The sequence below is a fragment of the Ascidia mentula genome, chromosome 4 (assembly GCF_947561715.1).
Source record: "Ascidia mentula chromosome 4, kaAscMent1.1, whole genome shotgun sequence".
NCBI lineage: Eukaryota > Metazoa > Chordata > Ascidiacea > Phlebobranchia > Ascidiidae > Ascidia > Ascidia mentula.
The window spans coordinates 7294763-7314030 of NC_138569.1; the positions used below are offsets into that span (position 1 = coordinate 7294763).

General features: G+C 44.6%; 1 protein-coding gene across 2 annotated transcripts; it reads left to right on the plus strand.

The window, feature by feature from the left end:
* The first annotated feature begins 635 nt into the window (after nt 1-635).
* LOC145897298 (uncharacterized) lies at nt 636-16958 on the plus strand. 2 transcript variants are annotated; one of them, XM_082985530.1, is made up of 23 exons: nt 636-774; nt 946-1155; nt 1574-1872; nt 2199-2391; nt 2957-3460; nt 4014-4525; nt 4730-4854; nt 4971-10617; nt 10788-10973; nt 11132-11353; nt 11514-11710; nt 11934-12060; nt 12525-12607; nt 12723-12888; nt 13076-13217; nt 13429-13620; nt 13733-13872; nt 13941-14081; nt 14496-14652; nt 14911-15119; nt 15392-15496; nt 15876-16022; nt 16212-16958. In XM_082985530.1, the coding sequence occupies exons 2-23, from the start codon at nt 951-953 to the stop codon at nt 16428-16430; spliced, it is 9918 nt and encodes a 3305-aa protein (XP_082841656.1). In that variant the 5' UTR covers nt 636-774; nt 946-950; the 3' UTR covers nt 16431-16958. The 2 variants fall into 2 exon arrangements, with proteins under 2 accessions (XP_082841656.1, XP_082841657.1); XM_082985531.1 differs by having other exon boundaries at nt 14496-14622.
* The last annotated feature ends 2310 nt before the right edge of the window (nt 16959-19268 follow it).

Genomic DNA, 19268 nt, shown 5'->3' on the forward strand with positions numbered 1-19268 from the left:
CACTGACAAAAGAAGACTTTCCTGTGACGTCACCTTCTCCAGGGCAGTGTGTTGTGTTCAGCTCCCAGCTTTGTGTTGCGCTCAATTGCGGGTGTACCAGACGCGTTGTCGCTTGTGTGGATGCGCAGTGTGGTATGCAACGATGTGATACAAGCGCAGGTGGTGATACTAATGCTGTCACATGCCCAGTTGAGTGATCGGATACTTTTTACCAATACTTGAAGAACATGTTATATTTGTTATGCGCGGCAACTTGCATATGGTTTGAGTGCAAAGAGAACGAAAACAGCCCACCCAAACCCGGCGGCGACACCGCGACAGACAGCTGCTCGCACCAGTGACATTCTCCAATGCTCGCCATTATTACTCGAGCGTGCAAATTCCTTCTCTCTTATTTGTTCCTCGCGCTCATCGTTTCCGTCACGGGTACCAGTTTTGGCCGGTTTGAACCGGTTTACAGCCGAACGAAATCGTGCATTCCGTTTAGCTGCGACGGTCTTTGACAACAGTGCTTGCGCGCGGAAAGTTGAAGATTCTTTTGCGGTGCTTGGCAATTAATTTACTGATATTAATGAGCCAAATAGATATGTCTGCAGTTAACGGTAATTTTACGAAAAGGTGTTCGTTTAAAGGACTAACTAGTTTGTTGTTGACGTCATTACAAATGTAAATATCCTATCTGTGATAGCAATTTAAAGCAGCAAGAAAACTGGATATTTTAACCAAAAGAGACGTGCATTTTGGATATGTGATGGAAGAAATACCAAAACACTGGTAAATATGTATTTGTAACACATCTGTAAACATGTTACTTTTCTTAAAATTGTATTTTAAACTACAAAATAATGTGCATGCTCGTATCTGGTGGTCCACTATTATGTATCAGTATATGTGAATTCGTATTTCAAAAACTTAATTATAATTATTCTGTTATAATTTCCACAGCGACAATGGCTGACATTGAAGACTTACTTGCTGAATGGGATGAAGTTCCCACAAAAGTGCCTCTTCAACATGGTGAGCTTCCAAATCACCAGCAAAATCTTATGCACATGCCACAAACAGGGATGCATGGCAATGTGCAGTTTGCTCCTATGCAAACAAGCAATGGTATGGACATTCTATCTCAAGGAACAAATCAGCAAAGCGTAACAGGTATGCTTTCAGTCAACAATTAATAAACATATTTGTAGATATGCATATATAATTTGTAGTGTCATTACTGCTTGTCACTTGACTGTTTAATTTTGGATGTTTTTTGCTCTGTGCAGCCAGACCTTGTTAATTCAATGTAAACGTTAGGAAATCTCTTCGTGTAAAACTTCTAGAAATGTACTTCTTTCAATGCACAGTCACATTTATTTTCAAATTCATTAATCTGGATGTATAGCCAGCTAGTGCAACATTATTTGACAACAAAAATAAACTAGAGTTTTGTTATGTGAGTTTTTTAGTAATGCTAGTTGCACATATATTTCGTGTTTCCTTATCTCAGTTCAGTTTCATTGGAAAAGTTCAAATAAAAATTATTTTTCTTTGTACAATGTAAAATATTTGAATGCAAACAATGTAGGAATGGGAATCCTCCCTGGTCATCTACAAAACCAAGAAATGCAGATTGGATTTCCACAACAACCATCAGTAGAGCCATCACCAAATCTTACCCTTGGGGATGGCAACAGTTTGGGAAGTCTGTTTTTATCCAGTGTTGACGAGATCTTGTCAAGTGAAAAGTCAACTCCTATTGAGTTTGCACCTCCCACTGCCAAAGCACTTCCAGCTAAAGTAGCAAAACCCAAAACTAAGAAACCTGTGCAAAGGAAGCCGGAGAAGCCCCCTGTAATGGTTGTTAATGAAGCAGGAAACTCGCAGGTACACATGATGCATATCTTTGATAAATTGATTCGGTCATTTTGAAAAAGTATGTTGGCTTTCACTTTGTTACGCTGGTTATGTTTTTTCAAACTGTACATTTCCTACAACTGCTTGTTTTATCTTTAAGTTTCATTTTCTATACTGAGCGTACATTCACAAAAACTCTCTGTACTTTTACAACAATTTCTTTTGGCTCTAATGGCTGACATTGTTAAATTGGAGAAAAAAGGTCGGGAACTTATACTCTAGGGGTAGGGCCTAGGTCATGTTTGAAATTGTTTTTAATGTTCCAATTATCAGATTTGCATGTTTATTTAATATAGATGGGATTAAATATTCAACAACCAATTCAAGGAATGAGCCAGATGCCCACATACAAGCAACATTTACCTGCTGCCCAACACTACAGAGGCAACAACAATTTCAACACTGCTACTATTCAAGGCAACAGCAATTTTAATGCCCCTAGTCGACCCCCTTCTAATTCTACCACAAGCTCTGATGGAAATTTCATAGGTAAAGCTAAGTTGTGTATGTTCCATGTGTGAATAAGTGTTATATAGACCAAATTAAATGTTTGATATCTTATTCACTTCTAATGTTTGTACAAAGCAAATGTAACTCAACAATTTGGGAATATTGGGAAAATAAAACAGTGTCGATTTGATAAAAAATCAAATTCAAAATTGTTTTGACAAAGCTACTGATTGTTGTAGCAGACTTGCAGAAAGCTATGTGTCAAAGATATATTTTTTGTGTTTGACACCAAACATATATTACAAAGAATCACCCAATCACTTGTGGTAATAACCCAGTCAGGCATGTAAAGCAGTGATATAAATTGAACCATATAGACCCTTGCCTAACTTGATAGAATTTGTTTGCATAAATGCAGCTAAATGGTGATGGCAAGCGTTGCAAATAATAAGATAAAAATAGGAACTTTTGTGGTCACATAAGTTTTAAAGTTGCAGACATATTTGGTTAGTACAGATGTTTGTGAGGCTTGATCATAACACAGTGTCTTGTGGTGAAGATGTTTATGTGTTAATGTTAGTTAACGTAAGTGTTAATTACTCAGGTGCTGCAGCTCCTTCACCAGAAGCCTACAGCCGCAATATGTACCGGCAGACGGGAAACCAACTTACCCGACCACACTCCAATGCCTCTGGTGACAGCACTATGTATATGACTAATATGCCACAGCCAAGCCCTGCTGGATCCATTGACTCCACATATGGACCTAGGACACCAATGTCAAATAATCCTCTCACTCCTCAGTCTATTCAGCAACCCCCTACTCCCCAATCGAACCAGTCAATGTCTTCTCAAGGAAATTTGACTGGTCCTGCAACGCCAGTTAACCAACCTCCCCAACCAACACAAATAATGCCTGATACTGGTTATATTGGTGGCCTTGGATTGGGTGGGATTCCTTCACCACTGTCAAACATACCAGACAACCAGTCCCATTTGCAGTACTTGAACCTGACCAGCAGTCAAACAGACATTTCAAAATCCTCAAATGAGCTCAACCTGTTGGATGACCTTCCTACACCGATAAAGCAACAGTTTGGTTTTGAAGGTAACAAATCATTCCCTTTCCAGTATAGGTTCTCGCTGTTTTTTGTGTAAATGTACTATGGACGTTGATGACCCAAATACTTCTGGTTATAAAATAGGCTGAAACATGTGTTTAAATTTAGTGTGACTAAGCATTTTCTTCTTGATGATATTTATCCTAAATTCCTGTGGTCCTTGGCAGACCCAGGGTGTTTTTCATGATCTGTACACTATGTGTAGTAATTGTTCCAGTAACTGTTTCAGTTCCAGTTTGACACATACTGTGTCATGCAATATTTAGTCTGACCTAACATGTGCTGGCCTCGTATTTAAATGTGAACAAGTTTAGGGGTGGTTTCCCCTAATTGTCAACTGTCGTAACACCTGATCACACGACCTAGTTTGGCAGCATAAAACAAACATAATTCATTTCTTAAATGACTTCTAGTATGGCAAGAGGATCTTAACCATGGACTCCCAGGCCGAAAAACATTTTCAAAATAATATCAGGCTGCTCTGTTTTACAGCTTGTGTGTTATTCATTTGTTAATTTACTCTTAACCAAATACTTTCAGGGGAGTTACCTGCAACAACAAACACCCCTCAAGCAAACTGGTTAAATCAGTTTACCACAAACACAAACCAGTATGTTGGTCCCTCAATTCAAGGAAATAATTTACTTTCATCAACAAACAATGCATCTGCAATTGCTGCTCCAAACACACTGGCAGCTTTCCCCTCAACTCATGGCAGTTCACAGTCAATGTACTCGACCTTTTCTGGAAACACAATGGCAGCAGTCTCCGGACAAGGGAATTCCTACATCCTTTCAATTCCATCACAGTCGGAGTGCTTGACACCAGCTCAAACTCAGCTTCTGGACAGCTTTGCTGGCTGGAGTAAGTCAAAGCCAAACAAACAACCTACAGCTGGCCTCAGCGACAACCATGATGCCGGACTATTAGCTCAGTTTGACTCCACTGTGATTCAAGGTGCACCAGGATTATTTTCAGAGTCAGGATTAAATAATTCCAAAGGAAGCTCTGTGTTGGATATGCTAAGCACTGCTGATGGTGGAGTTAAGCAGGTTAGTGGCTGCAAACTTGTATATATTTTAATGCTGATTCCTGGTTATTGGCCTGTTGGAAATGTATATGTGGGTTTTAAACCTGTGGATTAACCAAGTTTATTATTTTGTGAAATATCATCTTTTTTGTTACATCAACTGATGAGTTTGAAGAGTTGATATAATTTCAGCTGGTGTTTTTAGCTCATATTTTGTTTTTTCCAGCACATGGCCAATACGTACGAGGCAATTAGCCATGCCAGTGACCACAATCATGGAACCATGGGAAAAGTTGGTTTGGCAAATCAAAGAACCGTCAGCAATGTAACCTCCTCAGTCATGCAAGACAGGTTTGTACTAAATTTTGTCAGTGACATTATGCACTGAACCAGTATTGAGGATTACTTGTTTTTTTGTTGAGTTTTCCATCTGCATAAGTAAACAAATAACAAAATTGTTTTTTTAGGCAAAACTTCACGATCTCTCCCAACGTAGTATCCTCCCAGTCGCCAGGGGGTGTTGTAGACGCCCGTGACTCCGACAAACCGAAAATAGGGCCCTTGGCGAGACGTCGCAGTGCAAGCGCTGAAAGAAAGACCTCTACGATCATTCCCAAGCCAGCGCCGAAGGAAAAAGCTCCAGCTAACGACTTTAATTTCGACGACGATTTTAATTTTGACGACGAGCCTACCATTAAGCTGCCCAGCCAACGTGCAGGCGTAGGGACAGTCGGTGCAGTCGGTGCAGTCGGTGCAGTTGGTGCAGCCGGGGCACCCGGAGCAGCAGCAGTCAGCCAAGCGAAAAAACCTGTTCAAGGTGCGGATCCCGTCAACCCTGTGCTGAAGATGCATCGAGAAGACTACGCGGATCAATCTGTTTACGATAGCGTACAGGAACTTGCCGCCCTGCAGCAGAAACAGAAGTCGCTGATGCAGGCTTTGCACGCCTCACGAAATGCCTCATCGCCGCAGAAACCGTCCTACGGTCGAGTAATGACCACTACGCCCTCGACACACGTGACAAACGTCACTCACTCAAGCCAAGCTGTGTTCCATCAAAAGCCTGCAAAACAAACTGCCAAAAGAACTCCCAAACCACAAATCGTAAATACAACCCCATCAGTCGCACAACCATCGATGTCGGGCTCCGTTATGAAAACGCAAAAATCAACTGCTGCAGACATTTTTACAAATTTTGGGATGTCATCAACGGTTCCGTCTCAGTCCTCCGGCGTCCAAAATTTCCCAAATACTTTTTCCGTTTCCGCGCCGTCCTCGGCGGTCTCAAAAAGCAGCGCACTGCTTGCAACTACCCAGAACACGCAAGTTCGACAGAACATTCTTTCGGCTCCACAGCAAACTTCTTCCTCGACTTCATTACACTTTAACACTGGCCCAACTGCTGATCTGTCACATACAACCTCGTCTCGTCCTAATTTCGAGCTGGGTCTCACCAAAGAGGCATTACCCTTTTCTGTGGAAGCTTCTAAAGCTACACCAAGCGTTGGAATTAAAGCGAGCCAATCTCACGGTCAACATGTGCGCAACCAAAACTTTCCATCCGTGGATTACAGTCAAGCAATGCGATCGTTGCCCAATGAGAATGTGTACTTTCGTGATGTTGCCACAACCAATTCATCCAGTTTGCCAAGTTCTACATCAAGTTTTAAAACCAATCAAAGTGCATCAGTCGCCCCGCCTAGTGTTGGAATGCTTAACGCTGCAAACCCAACGTTTTCCAGTGCGTCCAGACCGGGTTTTCAGCAGGGTTTAACGACCCAGTCAACTTCTGGAGTTAACTCATTGGCTCAAATGATCAGACAGCCAGCAACAGTATTACCGACAGCTAAGCCAACTGCTACGCCAGTTTCGAAGTCGAACTTATACAGCACTAACAACTTACCACATGCGCATACTGGTTACGATGCTGTACACGGGTTTGGAAGCTCTTTTGCGCCGACACCTGCGGTTACAAACATCAGTGCTATACAGACCCAGCAAAACGCGCCCATTTCTTCCACCTCGTCCTCACTTGGCCACAACACGGATATTTACTTTCAAAAGAGTACGCCAGTTGTTTACACCGCTGCCGCGACCCACAGTATTACAACAGCCTCAGCGACGGCATATCCCATGTCGTCCGCCATGTCGTCAACGTCCAGTGTTTTTTCGGGCTTTGGAGCACCGGCAGCCACGCAGGTAGCCGACAAAACGAACATGCTGCACCAACGGACGCCACCAGTGGACAGCCATGTTTCGTCTGCAAGACCAACTGCAGCGCAAACAGCGTTCCACCAGCAACCTCCGCCGTCGAACGTACCATCCAAACAGGAATTACCGAAAGAGAAGCGTAAGCCTAGTGCCGAAAACACCCCAGTCTCGCGTGGCCGAAAAGCGTCCAGCGACAATACGAAGTCCGCCAAGCCATCGACGGCGTCTGGGCACCTCACGCAAGGCACAAAAAAGCAGGACAGAATCGCGGCTTCTCCAGAGTTGTTGTCCAACTTCGAGATGTTCATTAGCCAGGCAGCAAGTAGCGCGAGCAAGTCGAAAAAACTTACAGGGAACAAGTTAAGGAAGGAAAAAGCTGCCACGGTGGAAACCACCGCTTCATCGAAGAGCGTGACGCAAACATCAACTTACTCAACAGTCAGCTCAATGGCATTGAAAAGGGTCGACGCACAGCCTCAAGATTTTACCTCAACTGCTGTAGATTCCTATTTTCAGCATAAACAAACCGCGCCAGCACTTGACGTAGTCCGGCCAACACCTACCACGTCAATCTCCACATCTTCTCAAGCACCACAACCCAGCAATACAAGTAACACGTTTGCTGAACGTTTTCCAGGAATGGCACCGCTGCAGAGTGAGAAACAACGACCGCATGGTGATTTTTATGTTTCCGGCCAACACTCTTCCATCAAATCTCACCGTAAAACCTCTGCCGACCTGAACCCACAGCCTGCAAAGCGCCATCCCGCCGTGCCGGCTGCATCTAAATTGCCCGAAGACCTTAGCACTTCTTTAGCGAAAAAAAGTACTCCACAATTCAGCAATATAAAGACCCACAACCAACCAAAACATCAGAACGCCGTCGAGGACCCTTTCCAACATCTCGTTCCATCTGGTTTATCCAATGTTCCCCCCTTTTACCCTCCGTTTACCACAGTACACAGTTCAGCCCCGCATACTATTGTATATTCAGCTTCCAATTTACCGCCGGCGCCCGTCACCAGCCCTGCAGTATTCCCCTCGCAATCTGCCTCCGTGGCGACAACAGCTTCGTCAAAGCGACAACGTTCCGCGACCTCCAGTGCCGTAAGCCACACACTGCCAGCCCCTCAATCGGGCTCAAAGCAACACGACATTTTCTCCCATTTTGCCGGAGATGGAAGCTTTGCTGAAAACCAAGCAAAACTGAAGGAACAGCGAGCAATGGAGACCTTTGCCTCGCTTACGTCACAGACCTTTCCCAACGCTCTCTTCCCGCCGATTGGAGGTCAAATGATCCCTGACCAGGCTGTCGTCAACCAATCACTCGAATTCATCCGACGAGCCCACGAACGTATGGGTGGAATTAGCAGTTTGACACCCAATCAATCAGCTGAAATGCTGATGAACTCGCTTAGTGCGCCTATGCACGGTCTTCCTTCCTACCAGCAAGCAACAAAGTCATCACAGTCCCACGCTCCTGTCAGTACCACGCCACAACCTACTCCCGCCAGTATCCCGAACGTGATATCCACCAGTGCTAGCACAGAGACGACGCCATCTTGGCATTTTGATAAGACCGTTCCCCCATTGCCTCGGCACGTTGCAAGTGAGCGAATTGAAAAAGCCCCAGAGGTAGTTAAGAGCAAACCGCAACCTGCAGTTCGAAATAAAGTCCCCGAAGCCGCAAACACAAGGACCCCGCTTGAGCAGTTGGTAACACGTACCTCGACTCCACCAGTGAATGCTGCCCCTGTAACCAACTCTGAGACCAAGCCAACTCCAGATAAAAGCGATAACACTGGAATATCCCTGCTGAAAGACAAGACCTACCACGGTCCTAAAAAGCGTCATATTTTGCAAAAGTACAGCCAGCAACACCCGATGACCTTAACCGCGCCAACTCAACCTTCCAGCAAGGCAACTCCTAACGTTTCGACAGCTGTAGAACCTCCACATCCGACTCCTGCTCGAATCAAGACTTCACAGGAAGTTACAAAACCACAGGCATCTGTGAAGATTGATGAACCGGCGCAGAAGGCAAAAACTTCTTCCACTCAGCAAAAAGAAACCATTGGTGGTCCCAAAGGGAAAAAAACAATGACCCCTGTAGTTAAGAGCAGCAAGGAAAAGAGCGACCAACCTCGCATTTTTTCGTTGTTTGATTCCCTGCTGCAGGAGGCATCTCAGTCGGCCGCTCACAGCCTCAAAACTGCGCAGAGCAAAAAGCAGGACAAAATTGTGCCAACATCCGAAGAAGCAAAGCCCGATGACATTGTCGTTTCTCATCCGGATCCCGCCAAACCGGCGCATGAGCCAAGCGCCAAAACCGCTCCTGTCAAGGTCAATGACAGCAAGGTCACTTCCCGCAGTCCTGCTACTTTCCCATTTAAACGAAGACACGTCCACAACAGGCCAACTGAAACACAGTCTGGCGCCGTAACCAACAAAACTCTGCCTGTTACCACGGCATCTGAAACCATAAAATCGGTACCGACTACAACTGTCAGTCCCGCGGTGCACACTACTGACACCGCCCCACTAACTTCAGTGCCAGCTACTGTTTCGGTTGCCAGCGAGGTGGTTACAAGTGCTGCTCCCTTTACCAAGCCGGCTGGCCTAAAACTGCGCATCACCGCGTTCCGTTCGGCTGCAGGTGAAGTTATCCATCATGCGTCGTTGGTTGGGGGATCGGGATCCCAGGTCCCAGAGGCTGGTGACTCCGACCGATCGGATAAAAAGAAGAAAAAGCATAAAAAACAGAAGAAACGAAGGAAACGGAAACGTCGTTCTACCTCCAGTGAATCTGAAGCATCCGTCACGCCCGTTGTTAACCCCGTGGAGCAACTAAAGTCCAACACTGTTTCGGCTGACGAGCGCGATCCAATATTTTTGCCGCGCCCGAATCTCGTACCGTCTAGTAATGACTCGGACGTTGGAAGTGTGTCGTCAGCCACGTCGGTTGCGAAACGCAAGAAGAAGTCCAAGCAGCCCCCTCCCAAGCGCGCCCGCACAATTAGCGCCGGTGGTACAGACGGTAGTCTTGAGCCGACAAAAAAGCGAGGTCGTCCGCCAAAGAACGCAAATCAACTGCGTTATAAGCCGAAAGTGACGAGCTCGCCTGCGCCTTCTCCTATTAGCGATCAGCCCGTAAGTACACAGATGCCTGTAAGTCGAACCCCCGGCAAAACTCCGATGTACATGAACGCAGGATCGAAGCAGGCTGTTCCAGGGGCTGGCGGCATCCATGCCGTGCCCACCATTCAGCTGGTACCTCGAACCGCCGCAAAAACGACCAAGGCCACAGGTCTGACAGTGGTGTCACCGGTTCAGTCGGCCGCCAAAGTTTTGAGCGTTAAACTGAGTGTTGCTCCAACTAAAACAGTTCAAGCTCAAATCATGTCCAAAACGACGTTAGGGGGAGTGCGCTACATCCTTCAAACTACGTCACCGCCGGGCAACTCCACATCAACAGCTACGAGAGTGATTATACCTAAGTTGTCCTCGCCCACATTCTCAGTCGGCAAGGCTACGGTGTTCACGGTGTCGTCCACAGGTACACGGGTGTCGTTAGCCTCAGCCGCGCAAGTTCCACCAACAAGCCAGCCGGGCGCGTTAGTGTCACCTACAAGACCGATAGTCGTTAAACGCGTACCTGTGTCCCTCCTGCCAAAAACTACGTCATCTCCCGTGGTGTCCACAAACAGCTCGACTGCAGTTTCCAAGCTTACAAGCCACGCTCCTGGGGTTGCAATTTCCATGGCGGCTGCCAAGATGGTCATCGCTTCAAGGATGAAGGGCGCCCCCGCGCGGCCACAGATAAAGTCCGTCTCGACGCCGATGTTAACTGAGGCCCTGACGGGAGGCGCTGAGGGCATAACTTCGACTGAAAGTTTGTTTCAGGTGATTTTAAACAAACAATTTTTTCCCCTATTTAATTTCTTATAAACACCAGTAAACTGAATAAAATACCTTTACGGTACCTTTAAGTCACTATAATTTAGTGTTTTCATATCAAATTCCAACAGGGGTTGCCAGTTTTTCCAACTGACGACATTCTTTTAATATTGCAGACCGCATTCTCCAAGCTAATAAGTAGCCCCAACCCTCTGTCTAAGTACGTCCCACCACCCCTGCCTCCACACCTCCTTCCCACTGGCCCACTACCTGATCCACATCGTTGCTTTGAATGTGGGGACACGTTTCTGCTCCAGTCAAGTTTAGTACACCACTACGAGAGAAGGAGCATTTTTGTGAAGGTCAGTGGATATGTGTACACTTTAAACTACAGTAAATGGTTGCTACCTGAAATGTTTAATTAATTGAAAATGTCAACTCTTTTTGTGGTTTATTTTAATCTATTTTGATGAAAGCCCAGAATTCACTTGCATAATGTCATTCATCACTCTGTTTGTAGGTGCGATGCGTTCAGTGCAACAAGATGCTGATGTTCTTCAACAAGTGCGAGATTCTGCGTCACGCTCGAGAGCACAGCGACCGCGGTGACGTCATGCAGTTTAACGGAGCAAATCTCACTCCTATTCCTTTGAATTTGTGCAAGCCGAGAACCAAGGAGTTCTTCATGCAGGTGGCAGAGGAACGGAAGAAGTCGGCGGAGATCACCAAGCCGAACTCATTGGTGAGAGGATAAATAAACAAGATTAGAATTAACGTAGGGTATATGATATACCGTATATCACCAAATCCCAACACGGTGTAAATTCTTGGTGGTTTAAATACATCCGCGATTTAAAAGTCCCGAAAAACACAGCTCTACCTGTAGTTTATTTATCTACCAGGTTTGTACTGAATGCAAGTTCGCGACCGACGAGCAATGTGCGATGGACGAACATTTCCAGCGACGAACCGCGGAGTGGAGCTCCTGCGACATCTGCCGGTTGCATTTGCACAACAACTGCGCGTTCTCCGCCCACATGCGAATGCACAGACACGTCGCGCCGCATACTTGCCCCGAATGTGGCCAAACCTTCGACGGGTATGTGACCTGCATTAATATTCTGTTGTAACGTAAATTTCCCATGTAATTATGAACAAAGTTTATCAGCACATGTTAATGTTTTACTGAAAATACTTTCTCGTTCGGCCTGTTCACACAATTCATGTCATGACATTCGCGAAGTGAAAAAAAGGCAGACATTTTCTTTGGAATCTCAAGGAACATTTTAAAACGTAACTAAGCAGGGGATAACGTTTTGCAGAACGGCGATGGATTTCAACCTGCACCTGAGAATGCAATGTTTCCACTTGAGTCGCGTTTCGTGCTTCAAGTGCAAACTGTGTAATGTGACCTTCACTACCGACGACCAACTGCGGAACCACCTACGTGTGAGTACACAGTTGTTTAAATAAATAGATCATGTGATTTTAAATCACGTGGGTTTGTTGACGAAGCAAAGTCGAATGCATTAGCATTTCTCGCAAACGGCATATATGAAATTCCTGTTGCTGCCAGGCATATTGCAATCTAAAATGTACTGCTCTTCTGGCATAAAATATACGTGCTGTATTTATTCGACGTTTCTCTGCCATTCTTTGAAATTGCCTCATCAATACCTGATAAAGTCTCGCCGCATGGCAGACGAAACATCGAATGAATACAGCACGTTTATTATACGGCATATTATCATGTATGGTTAAAAGTGATTTGTATTTCGTGTGTTTTATGCATTTGCATTTACATATTAATTGTATTCCATCATTCATTCAAGGCTTCACTAAAGTGTTAAAACAAAAAATGGATATTCCGAATCAGAAAGTTATTCATTTTTATTTGTCTTTTCCTTACGCAGCTCAACCACGTACAGCTCTTCTACAAATGCCGGGAATGCCCGATGGCCTTTAAGACCACACAAAACATCGCCAACCACCAAAGGCAAGCGAATTTTAAACATGTCCACTGCTGCACTTGTCACAGTGAAACTTAACTTCGGGTGTTAACACCACGTGGTAGGGGCAAACGAATATAACCTTTGATGCATATTTCGCAGAACTGCCCACAACTTGACTCCGGAGCCAACCAACACGCTGAAGACAATTTACAAGTGCCCGCTTTGCGACACTGTTTTCACGGACTCCAGTCATTCTCAGCAACTTTTCGTCCTTCACAAGCATTTCGACACTCACATCAATCTGACAAGAATCACCGCTTACATGGTATTTAACCTCGGCTAAACGTTATGTAAAAAATCTTGTCAAAGTAAAGGTTTCACAAAACTATTTGTTTTAGTTTTCTCATGGCTCATAATATACATTGGCGCTATGTGGGTAAATTATACGACTTCAAATCAAGTATAGTTGTTGATACTGACTGGCCTGCAGTCATTTGTTATTTTTGTTTCAGTGCTACTTGTGTAGTCAACTGTTCGAGCAGAAACCCCTTCTTCGTGATCATCTGCAGAAAGAACACGACATTTCGTCGCTCCAGGAGGGAGTGGCCGCAGTTGCTACTGGCAACGGTGATGAATCGACATCCTGGAAACCCGGTATGTCATAAATGGAGAGAAACTTTGGGCTAAAATTCATTTCGACTGCAACGTGTATTTTGTATATTGAAATCGTCAGACCAAATATAAGAAACTTGACAATCGTTGTTTCCTGCTGAAGTCTATCCACTGCAACAATACGAGACATGTTCGCATTTTACTTTTTTAAAAGCCAACGAAAAATTATTTTGCTTTTCAAATGTTCTCGCAGGCGAAAAGCGGAGATCGGGCGACGGTAAAAAAGGATCAAAATCTGCCAAAAAAACAAAAAGCGGCAAAGACAGAACGTCTGAAAATCCAAAGTCGACCGTTCGAGCGTCAAGCGATCACCCCGAGTCAGACGAATCTTTGTCGTCCGATGACGTCGTCAAGACGCGGCAGCCTTTGAAAATTAAATTAAAAGGTACGTTTACTCGTAATTTTCCCCGCTTGTGTCGTTTCAATTGCCATCAACACGAAGCAGTTTTTGTGACGTCACAATTAGCTGAACGTGACGCCATTACGGTTGTTTGCAGGCAAGTCTGGAAGCGAACACAAGTCGTCGAAAATTTCCGCAAGCGAACTCAAGTCAACGAAAATTCCCGCAAGCCCGGAACCAGTCGACGCTGCATCCGGTGGGGAAAAAAGAAAATATGCCTGTCTCGAATGCGACAAGGTTTGACATAATTGCTCTGGTTCCGGTGCGACACGAACAGGATTACGGCAACTATTTCTCTTGGGCAGGTTTTCCTCTCCACCCACAGCCGTGCAAGCCACGTGCGAAGCATCCACCGTGGCATAAGAGCTCTGTACTTTTGTCCTCATTGTCCACCGGGCAGCGTGAAATTTGCCAAAAGGATCACTCTCGTGAAACATCTTTCTCGGGTTCGTTGCAGCGCCTCGAAATTATTGTAGTTTGTTATTTGGATGCGAACGTGTTACGCATACAGCAGTGTTTCCCAAACATTTTAGTTGACTAGAAACCTCCAAAACGACAGAAGCGTCAAGTAAACATAACTTTTTTTCCAATATCGTCGTTGTTTTTTCCCCATTTGACTTTGTTCTTGATGCGCTTGTTGCCCCCAAAACGTAACGGACGTTGTTAGAAGTTTTTTGCATAAAATTCCATATCTTACGAAAACCTTCATACTTTTCTATGAAACCCTAGGGTTTCGCGAAACCTTCCTTGAGAATCGCTGGTATATAGTAAAATGTTGCATGCAGAAATTGTCGTTAAGTCTATGCAGGGTTGGGTAACATTGCGGACTGTCGGTTGAAACGTACGTTATCTTCTCGCAGAAACACAACATCTCCCAACCACAGAAGGATGACATTAAAATTGTTCGAACTCACGCTGCTCCTTTACCAACTCCCAATTTTGCGGCTCCTATAAAGAAGAAGATTATCTCATTAAAAACAACGGAAGGTGAGGCACCGTGTGCCTTCTTCACATACAGTTGAGTAGAGATTTTTTTTGTAGCGTTGCTCAGTGTAGCAGAACAACAGAAAAAATGACATAGAAAACTTGTCCTGCGTAAAAAAACGTTGGAAAAAGTTGCATTTTAATAAAACTGAAAACAGTTTTTCCAACTTCGACTGAGCTCCAATTACTCAAAATACTAAAAAGTTACATTTCTCAAGTCCAAAAGCGCATTTTCTCCGGTTTGCTTCATTTGTTTCCATCAACGGCTTTGTTTTAAAAAATATCCTGTAGGCGAGGAGAGACGCTTTCCGCGCAAAAAGATCACCACACGAAATCCTATACAAGCACGAGCCCGACGACTCGCTGCCGCGTCAGCGCGCCACCAAGCGGCTCGAGGCATACTTCGCGGTGAGAGTTGCGAGTCGGATGAGTCGTATGGCGAGGTGGATGAGCGCACGATCGAGGAAGGCTGGAACGTTCCAGATGAAATGGACGCAGAGGTGAAACTACTCCGCCAATTTAATAACAACATGGTTGTATAAATTGGTTCATATTTCGGCAAAAAATATATGCCTGTGTTCTGTCTTCCTTTCATGACGCGCAGTAAGATTTCGGCTAACAATCTTCATGTATCGGTACATGTAAACTAAGCATGGAAAGAGCGCTTGTCATGCATGTCACAATTATCACATTGTGTTATGTTCGTTCGCTCGGCATTCAATAACCAGCAACGGGTTTAAATGTGACATAAAATGACACCTTTGATTTACAGGCGTCAGATAACGAGGCGGAAATCGATGTCAGCTCGCTGCGACTTCCGTCTGTCTATACATGCGTCAAGTGCGATTTCCAGCACGAGGATCGTCTTGCATTTCAGGTAATACCTTAATACTCCTTCTCAACCACACCACCCGATTCCTAGACTGTTGTTTGTCGCTTTTGTAAACTCAAATTCCAGGCGTGTATTGAATGTAGTGTAATCTTGTGCTTAGTCATGGCGACGACCTTGAATTTGACCTCCACGGCGCACAGACACGTCTTTGTCTGGAATTTGCAAAGCGATTTCCCGAATATTACTCATAAAACACAAAATGATTCAACTCCCGCCAAGCTCAGCGTGGGCAATAAATATCTCACATGCGAGCAACTCGACCCTCCCGCGTGCTTATACCGGCCACCCTCGAAGTCCTAGCAGCTCTTGAATGCTGTTGGCCGCTCCAGGTGTTAATTACACCGCTGTTCTTTTGTATTGGCAGGATCACATTGTTGAGCACAGCAGCCAAACGATAGAAGCAACCCCGGGAGGTGCAGCCGCCGCACTGACGATGGTTCAGTGCACAGAGTGTGGCCTCAACTTTGCCTCCACCGCATCGCTCGACAAGCACATGCACATAAAACACAAGGTAACGTAAAGGTTCGAGCTCCCATAAAAGGCTGGTATAAAGCGTCTGCGGCTTTTTTTGCTATATATGTGGCATTGTTGTTTTTTTGATGTTTTGTGGCATATCGACATTTCTTGGCATTGGGAAAATTTTAGGGCATTATCGGCTGCAGCTTGTATCACTTACTTTAAACCACACTTATCGTCGCAGATACGTCACCGAAAGCTTCTGGAACGTTATGACGCGCGTCTGCGGGCCGGAAGAACCTCGTCGGGGTTAGACGTCGGCGACGGGACCGCAAATAGCGACGCCGCCATCCCGAAACTACACAGATGCAAAGTTTGCTTTCGAAAGTTTGACACGAACGGAGATCTGCGCACTCACATGCGAACTCACGGTCTTGCGTTCGTCAAGTCCAAAGCCAGTTAGTTTTTGTGAACTGTTTAACCGCTACCCCTCATTTCGAAGATTCTGTCTGTGATGGCGCCCGGTCACTCAACGCTGGCGCCGGAATTCGTGACCCTTTTTATCGCTACTGCTGGTTTTGCTGTCCTCGGAATGTTGATATTTTTTGGGTGCTCGCCTTGTGTTTCTGAGGGGACGAACCGTCAATTATGACCACAGCGAGCCATCCTATCCTGCACACATTATTCTTTTTGCAAATTTTTTTGTACTTTAAGCTGCCTTGCCTGACTGGTGGAAAAGTGCTTGCAGCAAGTTGGGTGGACGGTTTGCATGCGCCAAGTTTCAGAATGGAGTTTTTCATGTGCTTTTTTGTGCTTTCCTACTTAATATTGCCGTGTCCCTGCCAGGTGCTCTTTATCGTATGTTACGATTTCGCGACTAATACATGTTGCATTGTAAACTGCTAGCTTGCTGTACCTAAAAGTGTTCCAGGACAGAATAACTGCCACACATAACAACTTTTACGTATTTCAACCACAGCAACGTTTTTGCTTGTTAAGATTGCCTTTGTTTTCAATAACGTGTCATATTTTCTATTGCGTTAATTTTTATCACCTGCTTCTTGAGTGGTTACAACGCTTGGTACAATTTCGGAACTGCTGGAGCAGCCAAATGGCAGGAAATCGCGCATGCCAACAGGGCAGTTATCATAACATTGAATGTAAAAAACAACAAGAAACGATGGGAAAATACAGCGCAAGGAAACGGTCCAGCGATATATAAAAATATTATATTGAGGAAAGAGCACATTGCTATACACAGCGGTCGAGGAAGTGCTTGGCCGTGAGCGTGAAATTGCAGAATTCTGTTTGACAACATTGTTAGCTGGTGTGGCATTAGGGGAAATGAGCAATTAGGAAAGACATCTTTACTGCAAGTCGTAATAAGTAGTTGCGTGAATTACAACAAGCACATTGTCAACGTGCTGACGAAGTGTGTACACATTCCACGAGATAATGTTGTTTGTTTGTTTACTCCTTTACATTCACATGTTCTAATCAATCTTTGGATTGCGCAGAAAAGTAGTTGGCGAACGAGGTGAAATTTTGATTGTCAATGACCTTCTGGTCGTTTTTAGTTGTGTTGAGATGCAACTTTTAACCATTCACAAATTTTGTTTTTAACCTAAAGAAGTAGATTACTACAGTTAGGGAAGTGCTGTTTTACGTATGAAATAACAAAGGCTTATTTCAAAGAAATGTAGTAAAAGGCGCAGCACTTCGTAGTAAAAATCAAACGCTCCGAACCTGACCACTTGCGGCACTAAAGAAGTAGATTTGGCCAAGTCTTTGCCACAGCCTGCCTCAAGTTGCAGAAAAAAGTGCCTGACGTCACAGCCCTCAGGTCCGTTTCACATCAATGAACAAGCTTTCGCGTCGGCCCGGCAAACAGCAATTGACTCTCGCGGTTAGTTTGGAAGAGATGCTGCTTGTTGCGTTGTGTTGGTAGAGCTGGCTGCAGATTAAGGTTAGAATAGAAATTGGAGATTGGCGTATAGTTATGGAGCAGGGTGAGTGAGAGAAGCACTGAAACAGATTCGATCAACTAAATAGAAATGGCGTTAGTACAGTATAGATTTGTGTTATATTTCTGTGCCTCAAAGACTGTCTTATTCTGTTGTTTTGTGTGTTGTGCATTTTGCTGTCTTGATATGTATGAAAACAGTGAGCAAAATGGTCCCTAAAGCAGATATTATGCTTACGTTTTAGAAATCCAATTACCGGTGCTCTGGATTGTATTCCTCCCGTTATGTTTGCACAGTGAAACCGCAGCAGCGAATCTGTTGTCTTAACTCGCCTAAGCCAAGTCTACTCCCCACGGTGGACATTGGGCTGTTAATACTGCGGCCACGTTTTGCTTTTAACATGGCCTGGCATTTGCAAAATTTCGTTGCTTGCTGAGGGTATGGATGAGCTTAAAGAGCTTTGAAAAAATGGCGAAGCGTCGAGGGAACCGCAGGCTCCTTGGTTTCCGTTTTCCGAACAATTACATTATGTGTCAACAAGTCCCGCCCATAGTCATGTCCGGCGTCATTTGTATCAAAATCACAGCAGATTGCTTTGTAAAAAAATCGATATATCCGCACCCTTCGGAAATTGGCCGGCAGAACGTAAACAGGTTTCTTGTCTTCCTTTAAGTGCCGCTGTTTTTGATTTCTTCGCGGTGACTTACGAGCTGGTTTCGCGGATAAATAAAAAAGCACCCCTTGTTTCAATACTGCTGACCTATTTGAGAACTGCAGGCAACCGTTACCAGCACCGGGCTTCATGTAACGAAACTCTTGCCAGGTTTGAGTTGCCCTGTTAGGAACAGTTTTGCCCAAAAGTCGTCACTATTTTATTTAACATAGTTTTTGCGTTGATACATACGTTACCCGGAAGCGTAGCTAAAGGTAATTTCTAGAGTTCAAAAGTTATTGTTTATCATTAGTTTGGATCAAGCGAAAAGGAAACTTGAAATTAATCAGCAGTCAACTGTCTATTGGTTGGTGGAGTTTTCAGTTTTGCTTACTTGTGTGTGGCTGTTGCTGCCTACCATAATATAGTTTTTTTAAGAACTGACGTATCAGCACAAATTTCTAAAACCGACCTTTTCATTTGCTTCGACACAGTATTGCGATGTCAAACAAGACCAAACGATTTGTTTACCATGTTAGTTTTTGATAATGACAAGTTAAATATGCGCAATATAGGGACTATGGCACATGCTACATCACTTACAGATTGCGCGTATCCCGCCCAGCGGATATTACATCGACTTTGGGCTGTCTGGACCAAAGTTAATTGGCCTATCTTGTCGGCG

Bases quoted from the DNA above. Each gene is read 5' to 3' on its own strand.
- LOC145897298 (XM_082985530.1), top strand. From the start codon at position 951: ATGGCTGACATTGAAGACTTACTTGCTGAATGGGATGAAGTTCCCACA. The intron at 1,873-2,198 runs GTACACATGATG...TATTTAATATAG, and splicing joins ATGAAGCAGGAAACTCGCAG to ATGGGATTAAATATTCAACA. The intron at 12,061-12,524 runs GTGAGTACACAG...TTCCTTACGCAG, and splicing joins AACTGCGGAACCACCTACGT to CTCAACCACGTACAGCTCTT.